This window comes from Chelonoidis abingdonii, chromosome 9 (assembly GCF_003597395.2).
Source record: "Chelonoidis abingdonii isolate Lonesome George chromosome 9, CheloAbing_2.0, whole genome shotgun sequence".
NCBI classification, from domain to species: domain Eukaryota; kingdom Metazoa; phylum Chordata; order Testudines; family Testudinidae; genus Chelonoidis; species Chelonoidis abingdonii.
In genome coordinates this window covers 84429098-84442044 of record NC_133777.1, presented here as the reverse complement: position 1 = coordinate 84442044, position 12947 = coordinate 84429098, and the positions used below count along the sequence as shown (strand labels likewise).

Below are 12947 nucleotides of genomic sequence, written 5' to 3'. Positions count from 1 at the left end.
AACGCTGATAACAAACCCTGCGCAAGTATGAATGTTTTAGGGGCTACTGCCAGGCTGATCTCCCCAGCCTGGGAAGGGCTTTAACACACTGAATCGTTGCAAAGCTCAGGTCAGGTTTACACCCAAACGTGCCCATTACAAACATGCCCCTGGCACAGCTGCGCACCAGAGACGGGCTGGGTGGGCTGCAGGATCCTGACCTCCAGGCTCCCCGCTCTTCCCCCGCCCCTAAGAGCCCGGGCCCAGCCTAAACCCCTGTCTGTTCCCCTCATGGCCTGGCCCCGCTGGCTCGCCGTCACCTACCCGGAAGCGGCGAGGAGGGCAATGGGGACGGTGGCCGTGTGAGACTGTTTCTCTCCGATGGCGGAGCGGAAGGATGTCGCTGGTGTCCGGGCTGCTGTCGCACACGCTGGGCAGGGTTCTGTGGCTCTCCGGGCTCCATAGCGGGTACCATGCGCAGGGCAGCCCGGCCATGGAGCAGGACAGAGCGCTCGAGGTGTATGGTGACTATCGGGGAGAGGGGGGCTGGGCAGGGCGCGGGGCTGTGAGCGGGGAGCGGCGCTTCTAGGTAATGAGCCCTGCCCCGAGTGCGGGGACCGGGCTAGGTGATCTCTCGAGTCCCTTCCAGTCCTGTGAGGCGGGTGGGTGCCCTGAGGAGGGGCACATGGGTTGGCGCCCCTGGGGGAAGCGGTGCCCGGGTCGGTGGGTGGGTGCCCCGGGGAGGGACACATGGATTGGTGCTCCTGGCGGGCGGGTGGGTTGGTGCCCTGGGGGGAGCGGTGCCCCGCCGGGTGGTTGTCCTGGGGAGGGACGGATGGTCGGTGCCCTGGCGAGTGGGTGGCTGCTCTAGAGGAAGGGGTGGGTGAGTGCTCTGGATACTGAGAGCTTTGGGGTGGGTTTCTGGTGCCCAGGTGCAGTGGGGCAGAGAGAGAGGTGCCTGGGGACCTACCTGGCCTTGAGATCTGTGGAGGGTGGGAAGCTGTCCCCGCTGTTCAGCTCTGATGTAAGGTGAACCACTCTCAGGGTCACTTACACTGGGAAGTTACCTTGTTACTTCATCCATCTGGCTAGGGCACAGGCCAGACACCCTTGGCAGTTAACATGAGACTAGTAGCTCCAGAAGGGGCCGACAGGCCAGATTAACTTTTTGTGGGTCAGGTGCTAAATATATTTGTGAGCCCCCATGGAGGCAATGGAGCATGTTGTGGGGACATTAGTCCCCAGAGCAAGAAGGCAGCCAGAGGCAATGGGACATGGCATGATAGGGGCAGACCCACTCCTCCCAGCCCAGCACAAGGGCACTATTTACAAACCAGCAGTTGCCAGATGCACAGTGGCCCAGGCAGCCCTGCGCTGCCAGCATGCCCTTCCCCTTGGGGGCGGGCCCCTGCTGTGCCACACAGTTATCCCTGCCCCCAACACCAGAACCCCTCCCCCCCATTCCCTGTGGCCAGAGCCCCCCGAACCTGCTATGCCCAGCACCCCCACACACACATATGCACAGAACCTGAACAACACCATCCTTGCCCACAGCCTCACCACAACTGCCCAGCACCCCACACAGAACCCCAACTCCCTGGTGCCTCAACACACACAGATCCTCCCTGCCACCTCACAGCCTAGCACTCCCCAGAGAACCACGCCCTGACTCCTGGCCGCACTCAGTGGCCCTTCAAGAGTGGCATGATCAGCCAGGCCAAGGCCTGCCCCAGCCAGGCTCTCTCAAGATGCAAGCAAGCCGCCCCCGCCCCCCTGACACCTGGCTGAGACTGGCCAGGCTTCTACACCAGTCCCAGACAGCTCAGCTCCGAGGAGAGCGGTAGGGCCCCACAGGTGATGGGAAGCAGAGACTGCCCAGAGCTGGAGGTGCACTGGGTCCAGCCAAGGGGCTGAGAGGAGCAGGGGGGTGAGATCAGGGAGTGGAGAGGAGCCCTCGGCTTGAGGAGCAAGTGATGGGTGGGGGCAATCAGTATGTGCTCAGAAGGTGAGTTTTGATAGCTCCTGTAACTTTTATCCTAGTGATTGTAACTAGTAAAGGTTCTGCTGAGGTGTTAAATATTTGTTATCCAATTTTAGGGTCCTCTATGGCTCTTTACGTGGATTCTAACTCCTCTGTAAATTCCATCCTTAATCTCCAGCTCTCCAAGACAGTTGTAAAACAATGCAATAAAAATACTGTGTTTGTAGTAGTAGTTTCCTATAAACATAGGAGCAATTCCAAATCACAAGTCATCTAGTTCACAATCTAAATATTAAAACCAAATCTGGTGGCAAAATCATTTCTTCTATACATTATAAATCAAGTTTAGATTTAGTTTGTAGCCAGAAGGGCAAAAAATAGCAAATACTGAATTGGAGGCCAGATTGAAGCCCTTGTGCACACCGTTCTAGAGCCATTCTGTTGTGATTACTGATGGAGACGGGAATGTTTGCAGATTTGAGTGGATCATCAGTGGCACACTTTTCACTGGTATTAATTCAGATATTCAGTATTTGGATCCCATATGCTATCTGAAACATAGCCTTTTTAATATATTAAGTAACTCCAGAGCTGCCCAGAGTGGGGGACAAGTGGGGCAATTTTCCCCAGGCCCCACAGCAGCCCCCATGAGAATACAGTATTCTATAGTATTGCAAAAAATTTTATGTAAGGGGCCCCCAAAATTGCTTTGCCCCAGACCCCTTGAATCCTCTGGGCAGCCCTGAGTAACTCTAAAATCTTAACACTGTTCAGAGATGAATTTTACTGGGAAGAAGGCATTCTGATTCTTGATTTTTATTATGCAGCAGATCATCCTGGACATACATTAAGTTCACTGTGTAAACTGATGAGTCACTGACTGTCAGTAAAACTTCATGGCAGGAAAGTTCAATGGTCAGTTTCAGCCCTTTTGTAACTCCACTGTAGTTAGTGGCATTACAACAGGGCTGAATTTGGCCCATTTATATATTAACAAGTTTGTGAAAAGGTGACTACGGTATTTGATTCAATATTAGCTTTTATTGCCAGCATTAAATGCTATCACACATGTAGGGTGAATATTGTATTCACCAAAGGGCTTTGAGCTATTACTTTTAGAAAATGACTTCTCATGCCGTCTACGGGCAGAATATAAAGCCAGTTGAGATGACCACACTGAGTGCTCAAACAATGTAATAAAGTCCTTTTGCATACTCTGAGATCATTCATTGCTGGAATGTGTTTCCACTGAAAGCTTGAGGTTGTTTGCATGGCATACCCCTTTAAAAAAAAACAAAACAGGTTAGGTTTGTAGTATGGGCTCCAGCCAGCCACATCTATAGTAGGTTGATTTAAAAAAAAAAAAAAAGTTGTTAACAAGGTTGAATTAATCTGAAATTAATCAGATAATGATTTTTACAAATTTATTCTTTATTTGTAACTGTTGACAGATCATACAAACAAATTTTATCCTGTCATTTGTTCATGGATTCCTCACTGTAAATATTTGTTCACAAAAATTGTATAGATTTGTTTCTGTCCAGTGATCGGATGATCTAAACTTATGAACAGGAGGATACCTCTTTTTTGGATTGTGAATTATCCTGTAGCATTTGTAATAGTTTTGAATCTACACTGTAAGCACTTCATCCTGGAAAATGCTTAGTCTCTCCAACTTCTATTGACTTTTTTGGGAGTAAGAGTGGCTTAGAATCTTGCAAAATTTGACCCATATATCAGAAGTTCCTCAAGTCCAGGATCTTATTTTCTTACTCTTCTGTGAAGTGCTAAGCATACCAATTTCAGTAAGAGAGAGGTATCAACAATCACATTGCCCTGTGTAAAGGGTTTGATGTAATAAGATAATACTATAAACTAAATTCATACTGTGTTGTGGGTAAGGACTGTGTTTTTCCTGTCAAAACAGTGCAGAGCTGATGGACTCCATTTGTAGGTAGTAAAATGCTGTGTTCTTTGGCCATGAACTGTAGAAATGTTTGCACTATATGGAGAGGAGCAGACATGGTAAGATACAGGTGCTTTGGTTTGTGCTTCTCTTGGGTGAACTGAGTCAGCAAGATGTTTCAGTAACCAGGCCTCTCCTGGAGAGGAGTTGAAAAAATTAGGCTGGGAAGAACAACTTGTTAAAAACCTACGACTTTTTCCCTAATCATCTAATTTATAAAAGGTATTTCATTTCTGGTGTATGTCCTTCTGCTTTAGATATAATTCGAACTATCCGGGATCCAGAGAAGCCTAACACTTTAGAAGAACTGGAAGTGGTAACGGAAAGTTGTGTTGAAGTGCACGAGATAGGGGAAGATGAATATCTCGTTATTATCAGGTTTACACCAACAGTACCTCATTGCTCTTTGGCAACTCTCATTGGTAAGCTTCATATTTCCTTAAATGGCCGAATAGTTTTCTTCTAAAATGTGCAGCAATAAACCAAATGCAATGGAGGTTCGGCTGAGTAACACTAATAAAAATTAAGTATTTTTTCCCTTCTTTTTTTTTTCTTGGACTTGTGTATTAGAAAACATTATACAAAGCAGTCAAAAGAAATATTGCAATATTTCTTAAATCAAATAGCATTTTATGAAGCAAAAAGATCCTGTAGGTCTTGTTCAGGGATGATAGCTTTCAAAAATCCTCTTCATGATTTGGTAGTTCCAAGAAGCACTGAGTTAAGAGAGGAAGAAAAGGAATTGTGAGTTACGTGTACATGATTGCTGCTTTTTAGGTCCTAGCCATACTAGGTTGAATAGTATTGTCGTGGATATGGACCTACCACTGTTTTACAGTTCAGTGTAGCTAGAGGTTTTCTACATATGGTAATGCAGACAATGATATTGGACTAGTCCCTTTAAGGTAGTCTATAGCACAACTTCTGAATAAACACCTCTACCCCGATATAACGCTGTCCTCAGGAGCCAAAAAAATCTTACTGTGTTATAGGTGAAACTGCATTATATTTAACTTGCTTTGATCCACTGTAGCTTGCAGCCCCGTCCCCCCGGAGCGCTGCTTTACTGCATTATATCTGAATTCATGTTATATTGGGTCGCGTTATATTGGGGTAGAGGTGTAGCTGCAATATGATGTGGAAGTAAACCATTTAACAACTTACTGTTGCTCTAGGTGTTTTAAAATGTTTAACAAGTCACAGTACAGACAGGGCTTCAGTATTTGTCTTGTTGCTTCTTAGCTAAGCTGCCGAAGGTTTCCTTAGATAACTGGTGGCCAGACTTTAGAAATAATGGGGAAAGGGGAAGCATTAGTGTTGAGATCAATGTGGAACAGTGATTGTTGAGTAATACTGTGCCTTGGTAGTATATGATGAATAGAGAGTAAAGCAATGTGGCTTATGGTGTAGTCTTGTTTCAAGAGATTAATCTTCACTGATTTAAGAGAAATAACATATCGGGCTCTCTTCAGTAGTTCTTACTCATGCAAAACTTCACTGAAGAAAATACAGTGGGATTAGAACTGTGATGACTCCTGTATCTAGGTCTGTTAAAAATTGAAGTTATATTTTTAATTTTTATTGATTACAATCTAGGGATTGTATATTTACCCAGCTTGTATCCTCCTGAATATGAATAGCTGATAGGAGTCGATTTTTACTTGGGCTAGAAGGGTATGTCCAAAATGTTGCATGGTTCCAGCATTACTACAGAAGTTTAAAGAAAAGCGGTTTGTCAGATCTTAAAAATAAAAATAAACTCTCTTATGTACTATTAAAAGATCACAAAGTAGAATAAGATTCTACTTCTCTTCCTTATTTTCTTTGATTATGTGCTTAGTTGAGATGTTGTTTATCCTGTTTCCTTCCTGTGATGAAACTAGACTTCAGCTTTCTGAAGTTATGCTGCTTAGATATAACATGTCAAGATTAGCAAGCTTTATAATTCTAAGTTAACACAGACAAAGGATTCTCATTTTACATTTTAAATACTTTTTTTCCTTAAAGGAAAATAAGTGTTATTGAATTTAACCAAGAGGCAAATCATGCTGAAATATCACCCCACTTCTTTGTATGGGAAAGTGAAGTACAAATGGTAGCGAATTAATCGGCCTATTTTAGGACTGTCAGCTACCTAATTATTTACTATGGGCTTATCTACACAGGGAGGCAATTTTGAGATAAAATAGGGTGTGAATTTGAAGCACAGTAGTTGGTCATGCTACCTCCCTGTATAGACACTCTTCTATTCCACACTTAGTGCCTTTGTGCAGAACAAGTGTGTTCATATTGGGGGCTAGTATGGAATAACTATTTCACAGTAGCTATTCCAGGCAATTTGCTGGTATAGAAAAGCCCTTACAAAAAACAGATTCTATGAGTATTACTTACAGTATATGTATTTAAATAGTCTGAAGATTTGTACTCTGATTTTTGAGAAGTAAAGTAGCTGACTGTTTTAGAGTGCTGTGAACTTGACTGCCACGGTTTGATTTCCCCAGGCTTTGTGTTCTTGTGTTCCGAGTGACTTCTGTTTCTCCAGTTCCTCATTCTGTAAAAGGAAAGAGCTACAGCAAGTATATTTAAGCAGCTATGCAGCACATATAAGAGTACAAGCCATAAGCAGTTTGTCAGAGTTCTTCTCATGCACAGACTACTTGCTTTTAAATTGGTGTTTTACGTCTTTTTACCTACAATGCCCTAAATAGCCTGGGACCAGCCTACTGAGAGTTATGGCCTGTGTAGTGCTGGATTTCTATCCTCCTTGAGAGAACCGGGTTTGGCAGAATTGAATTTATTTTTTCTTTTTCTTTTTTTTTTTCACTTTTGACAGATAATGCTTATTTTTAAGCTTTTTAAAATTACAGTTTTTTACTTTTCATTTGTGGGAAATTATGGGCTGGGCTCATCTGGTAATGGCGGGGGGGTCAGATAATTATTTAATAACTTGTTGCAATTCAAAAAGTAAAAGCTTTATAACCATTAAAACACACATCGTCAACATCACATGTCAAAATGTCTAAAGTAAATATCCTTAAATCAAACTCAAATAAGTTCTCAAACATAATTTTTCTTACTGTACCTATTTGTAAATTTTTATTTTTATCAATGGAAATATATTTTTCATTGGTCTGTATGTGTACATTGAGATCGACATTTACTGACATATACCAATTAAAAATCTGATCCAAGCCTAGATATAATAGAGAGGGGAATGGCTGCCAGGGTGTTCTCCATAAAGGCCCCAGGACTCTGGAATCCCCTCCTGTCTCTGCCCTGAAGTAGCCCAGACTTCCAGGGCATCTTGGAGGGCCTATTTATGTCAAGTGATTTTTGAGGCATGGGCCAGTATATTGAGGTGTTGGTATTTCTACTGCTGCTTGATAGAAGGGTTGAGCTGATGGTATTGCATTTTGTTTTAACTAATTGGCAGGGTGCTCAGAACCTGTGCATGGGCACTCTTTACTTTCTTTCAATTTAGAATAAACAAATATATTTTTAAGAAGTCTATGACTGCCTGGATATTTACTCTCTGAAAGGAACTGGTAGCTGGGAGAGTTATGGTAGTTATTGCTGTAACTGAGAATGTCTCCTGGTCAGTCCAGTGACGAATCTCCAGGTTGTTTAAAAATGGGTCAAATACTCGTAGTGGTCTTCTGTCCCAAAGAATTACTGGGTGCTTACCTCTTATGTCATACTCTCTAGTGGATTCAAGCATCCTCTTCATCTGTCTGCCCTATGCTAATGATTACGAAAATGAACACATTACATGCAACTAACCTAGAGAGAAACATCTGAAATCTAATCTTCTCATTTATCACTAAAAGCATATAGTTTCAACGGTGATGGGTACAACAGAAAGACCTAATTTAGAGAACATCGTGTTTGAATGTTACATGGAAACCAGTGGTTCTCAAACTGGGGCCGCTCCTTGTGTAGCGAAAGTCCCTGGTGGGCCGGGCCGGTTTGTTTACCTGCTGGATCTGCAGGTTTGGCTGATCGCGGCTCCCACTGGCTGCAGTTCGCCGCTCCAGGCCAATGGGAGCTGCTGGAAGCAGCAGTCAATATGTCCCTCGGCCCGTGCCACTTCCAGCAGCTCTCATTGGCCTGGTGCGGGGAAATGCGGCCAGTGGGAGCCACGATCGGCCGAACCTGCAGACCCAGCAGGTAAACAAACCGGCCCGGCCCACCAGTGGCTTTCGCTATACAAGCAGCGGCCCCAGTTTGAGAACCAATAATGTAAACAGTCAATACTTTTTTATTGATATGTCACTTGCTGGTTTTTTAGATTAATCCAAGATTTAAATTGTAAGGTCCTTAGGGCAAGGACTTTCCTTTCTGTGGTTTGTATCATACTGAGCACATGTTCAGAGTTCAACAAAAAATTTAATGTGCATTGAAAATTAGCCAAGGGGTGGCTACCTGGGGTGGTAGATACACTTGGGAGACAGAAGAATTTCCTGCTCCCCCAAGTTGTTCCAAGATTGTGTTCTTTTCAAACTGTTTTCTCTTTTGTTAGAAGTTCAGCAATCTTCCGAAAGAAATCGCTGCGTTATGTACTCCGCAGAAGTTAAGCACAGCCACAACAGTAGGAAAGAACTTCTAGTACAGGAATGTAGACAAGAGGAGAGGAATGATAGTTCTCTAAGGTGCTTGGAGACTAAAGTCTCTCTCTAGGTCAAACAGGCTTCCCTATTATCCTGCCTAATCCTCGATGATCTGGAAGAACCATATATTGGAGTCAGAGGGTGTCCGTTGTCATTCATTTGTCTTTTTGCTGAGAATGCTGCAGGGGTGACAATTGTCAGTTGTATTGATGGCTTTTGTGATGTAGATGTATGTCCACTGGAAATTAGGTAGATCAAAAAAATTGTTTAAATCATCCACAGAACTCCTTGAACTTGCCAATGAAAAAAATGGTTTTTATTGTTTTTAAACAGGGCTTTGTTTGCGAATAAAACTTCAGAGATGTTTGCCTTTTAAGCACAAGGTAAAGTATTCATTTCTACCATTCTCATATGAGATTGTGTGTGGATGTATGCCAATACCAAATGACAAACTTAAAAAACGAAACGAACTGCAAGATTGCTTACTTAGTTTTAAAATTGTGGTCAAAAAGGTCTGTTGGTGTTTTTAAATAGTGCACATGGTGGGGATGGATTGTTGAAAATACAGGACATCTTAAAACAAACAACCCCAAATATCTATCTAAGTCCTCCTAATGCTTTCAAGGGAAAGTATTGTGGGCCACAGGAACATTTCGAAGTGTCCAGGCATTGTGAATTTTATTAATGTTTAACTAGTTACTGGGTTTGTTTATACTTTTGGAATAACTGGTGGTTGTTATCCCCAATGATTCCTGAGTGAGTAAGCGAGACAAGGTGACCTGAAAATGAGGTAGTGAGTAACGTGCCAGCATCAGTTTGAATTCTGACTCCAGTTAAGGAATAAAGGTGCCCTCCACAGTTCGTGTGAAGATTCTCTGCAAAACAAAAAAAAATAAAAAATGGGAAATGGGATCTTACAGTGAGTTTGCTCAGAGAATTTGGAAGCACTGAAGAGGTAGGAATGGAGCCAGGATTTAAAATGAGATTTTTTCCCTATAATTTAAATAGGAACACAGGGTTTGCCATGTTGGATCAGGCTAGTGGTCTATCTAGTCCAGGATAACATCTGGCAGTGGCCACCATCACGCTGCATTGACACTTTCACAGGAGAGCCCCATTAGCCCCCACTGGCAAAAGTTGAGAGTGATATGACAAGGAGCTTTAAAGAATGGGGGGTGGTAAATATCACTTAGGATTTCCTCCCTGAAAGGGTCTTATTTCCCAAATGTGTTTAAATAAGCTGTTCATGGAAGTGACAGTTGCAGTTCCTGTCGCCTCTAGACAAACAGCTCCTAAATCAGGCTCTACAGAACACTAGCTTGTGGTTTACAGAGAGTTTGCTGGCAAGATAGCACTGGCTCTCCTCCCTGTTTCCAACTGCTTAACCGCATTGAAAGAAAACTAAACATACACCGAAGTACTTTCCTAGAAATACTTAACCATATCAGTTACTTACATGGCTATCTCAACTTGACCACCAATAGCCGTGATCACCAATAGGGCTGTGAATTGGAGGGGAGATGCCTGTAAAACATTCTTGTAAAATCTAGACGATGAAAAAGCTTGAGACCTGCCTATTGTGTACAACAGGCTAGGATGGTTCACAAATGTTAATTGTTAAATCAGTGTGCATCCTTTGTACAGAGATTTCTCTTTCCCAACAGTGTGCCGGAGAACAGCTATTCATGTGCGTGGCTAACATTGTTTATTTCTTATCTAGTTGGAAATTTATATATCTGAAGGTGCCCACTCCACTGAGGAGGACAGTAAGTGGATTTTTATAAATTGAATGACTCTATGTGTGGCCCACCACCCTAGGAATTAATGCAGTGTCAGAGTTGCAGGATGAAGCACGCCACTGGGAAATCTCAAATTTTACGTTGCTGCAATGAAATTCCAACTTGTTCATGTTGCACATCTAGTATATATTACTGTAGATATTGAGGATTACATTTTAAAAAGGGAGGGAAATAAATAGGAAGTATTGCATATGTGCAGCTAAGTAAATTTCTGGAATTTCTTGACTTTGAGTGGTTGATCTTGCAATCTTGTATTAATGCTAGACTATTTTTATTATGGTTTGTAAAATGTGGAGGAACTGGACTGGCAAGCATGTGCCATAGAAATCTCAATTGTAAAATTGTGTCTTTTTATTAGAATAAAATCAGATTTTTTCCATATAAAAAAGAATCACAAAAGACTCTGCCCATTCCAGGTTTTGACCTTTCACTTATTTTATTCTAAACCTGAATAGAATGTTGTTGGTTTTTTTTAACATGGAAAATCTGGAGTGCGCTTGGGATTTTTTTTCTTTTTTCTCAGTCACATAGCTAGAAACTGAAACTAGAGAAATTCAGATTGACACAATTTACTTAGGGATGCAGTGGATTCTCCATCACTTGGAGCTATTAAACATCCACTCTTGATTTTTACACTCTAGCTTAATCAGAAGTTATGGACCTGATGCTGGAATCTGTGGCCTGTGTTCTGCAGGCAGTTAGACTAGGTGATCTTAATGGTACCTTCTAGGCTTAAAATCTATGCAACTTTAGAAAAACTTCAATGGGAACATGTAGCTGAGTTCCCAGATACAGAGATATTGGCGCCTAATAAATTAAAAGCAAAATTTAGACGTCATAAAATTTCAACATTGACAATTGCTACCCAAGATCAGGATATAGACACAGATGTAAGAAATGAGTATTAGTGCTAATATGTCTCAAGGATGCTTTTCTGTTACAAGGAAGCAAAATACATTGTTTGTTCCATGTTGCTGTGAAGGGTTAAGAGGAATTTAAGGTCAGATATGGCTCTACACATTTTATATTACTTAAGGACTGCAGAATAGCCATCATAAGCAGGGTGTTACATATTCCTTTCCTGGACTAGAAATGCCATGGAAGTGGTAGTGATGTCTAGTGGCTGTGTGTGATCATTCTTCCACTTGCCTATCTGCCCCTCATCCCCTTCTAATCCCTCTTTGTTCCATCCAAGATTCCCAGTTCAACACCACTTTCATGTCATTTTTCCACTCCTGTGTGTTTCCAGTATGCCAGGAGCATCTCCTTGAACAGATCAATCTTGCCATCTCCATTTCTACCTGCGCTGCACTTCTTTAAATAAGTCTATTATACAAATCCTAGTCCTTCTCACCATAGAGCAAAGTGATTATAGTCCCGCCTATAAGTATTTAAAAAGTAAAATAAGATAGAAGAAAGATGCCACAATCCATTTCTTATTCCTTTTGTCTGTTGCCTCCCATTCACATTGCTTGAGACTGTTCTTGTCTACAAAGATTTCAGGGACCTACCTCAGTGCAGAGTCAAGTATCTAGCACAAAGTGATTATTATGCAAGAATTGCTCAGTCAAATGGCTCTGACTAACTTTTCATCTGATATTTTGCAGTCAACAAGCAAATAAATGACAAAGAGAGAGTAGCAGCTGCGATGGAGAATCCAAACTTGCGTGAAATTGTGGAGCAGTGTGTTACAGAACCTGACTAGCAGCTACAGTAACCACAGAGCTATGATCATTTTGATACATTGGTTTAATTATTTGTAAAACTTCAAGGCCTTGAGTTTAATACTTACCTTGTTTGTACCTTCCACATGATTTTTAAAAGAAACCATTTATAAAGCGAATGTAAATGATAAGGAGGAGGCTAGCATTATATAAAATTAGATGACGTGTATAGTGTTCTAAAGAATTTGTAATATTCATTGTTCAAAGATAAATATTTTAACCAGCTGTATTGCCTTCTTCTGATGCACATTGTGATACAAAAGCAATTTTGCAGGTTAAATTTCCGCTGTGCTCAAATCGAATATGTTTCAATCACTACACTGTAAAAAAACAAAAAACAAAAAATTAAAAAATTGATTCTTATAATGAAAACCACTTCCTGTTTTGAATGTTTGTGCTCTTGATTTTACGAACTCTCCTGGCATGGTAACAGAGAAGTAAACATTTTGCTCAAGTGTTTTAGTGTTGGTAAAATGTTTTCTCATAAAAATAGAAGCAAAATGTAAAACACTAGCTGAAGCTCTAAACATGAATATATTTTATAAATGGTGAACAGATCAATCGTGTACTCAAAAGTATTAAATGAATACTTCTGCATTTCTTTAAACTTTTTATTCTAATGTCAGCAAGTAAAGCACTTCTTGTATGGCCATAATGTCCAAATGATATTAATAGAATGTCAGTGTGAATTAATAGAATTTTTCAGAAGATTTTAGCAGCAAATGGAGTGACACATGCCTAACCACTTCATTGCTGTTTTGTTTGTTTATGCAAATTGTTTGAGCCATGTTGATTTCACATCTGATCAAAGTTTGGTCATGGGACTAGCAGATTTGATACAGTAGAACTCCACTGATTCTCTCTCTGCTAATCTTCAAACCTAAAAGATCT

General features: G+C 41.6%; 1 protein-coding gene across 2 annotated transcripts; it reads left to right on the top strand.

The window, feature by feature from the left end:
• Positions 1-294: 294 nt before the first annotated feature.
• On the top strand, positions 295-12428 carry CIAO2A (cytosolic iron-sulfur assembly component 2A). Of its 2 annotated transcripts, XM_032764305.2 has the most exons (5): positions 295-503; positions 4184-4348; positions 8867-8916; positions 10254-10299; positions 11940-12428. In XM_032764305.2, the coding sequence occupies exons 1-5, from the start codon at positions 377-379 to the stop codon at positions 12035-12037; spliced, it is 486 nt and encodes a 161-aa protein (XP_032620196.1). In that variant the 5' UTR covers positions 295-376; the 3' UTR covers positions 12038-12428. The 2 variants fall into 2 exon arrangements, with proteins under 2 accessions (XP_032620196.1, XP_074925861.1); XM_075069760.1 differs by lacking the exons at positions 8867-8916; positions 10254-10299 and having other exon boundaries at positions 11940-12123.
• The last annotated feature ends 519 nt before the right edge of the window (positions 12429-12947 follow it).

What these genes read in the sequence shown, in the direction of transcription:
- CIAO2A (XM_032764305.2), top strand. Translation starts at nt 377, where the DNA reads ATGTCGCTGGTGTCCGGGCTGCTGTCGCACACGCTGGGCAGGGTTCTG. An exon ending in CAGAGCGCTCGAGGTGTATG is followed by an intron (nt 504 to 4,183) that starts GTGACTATCGGG and finishes CTTCTGCTTTAG; the next exon opens with ATATAATTCGAACTATCCGG. An exon ending in GTTTGCCTTTTAAGCACAAG is followed by an intron (nt 8,917 to 10,253) that starts GTAAAGTATTCA and finishes TTTCTTATCTAG; the next exon opens with TTGGAAATTTATATATCTGA.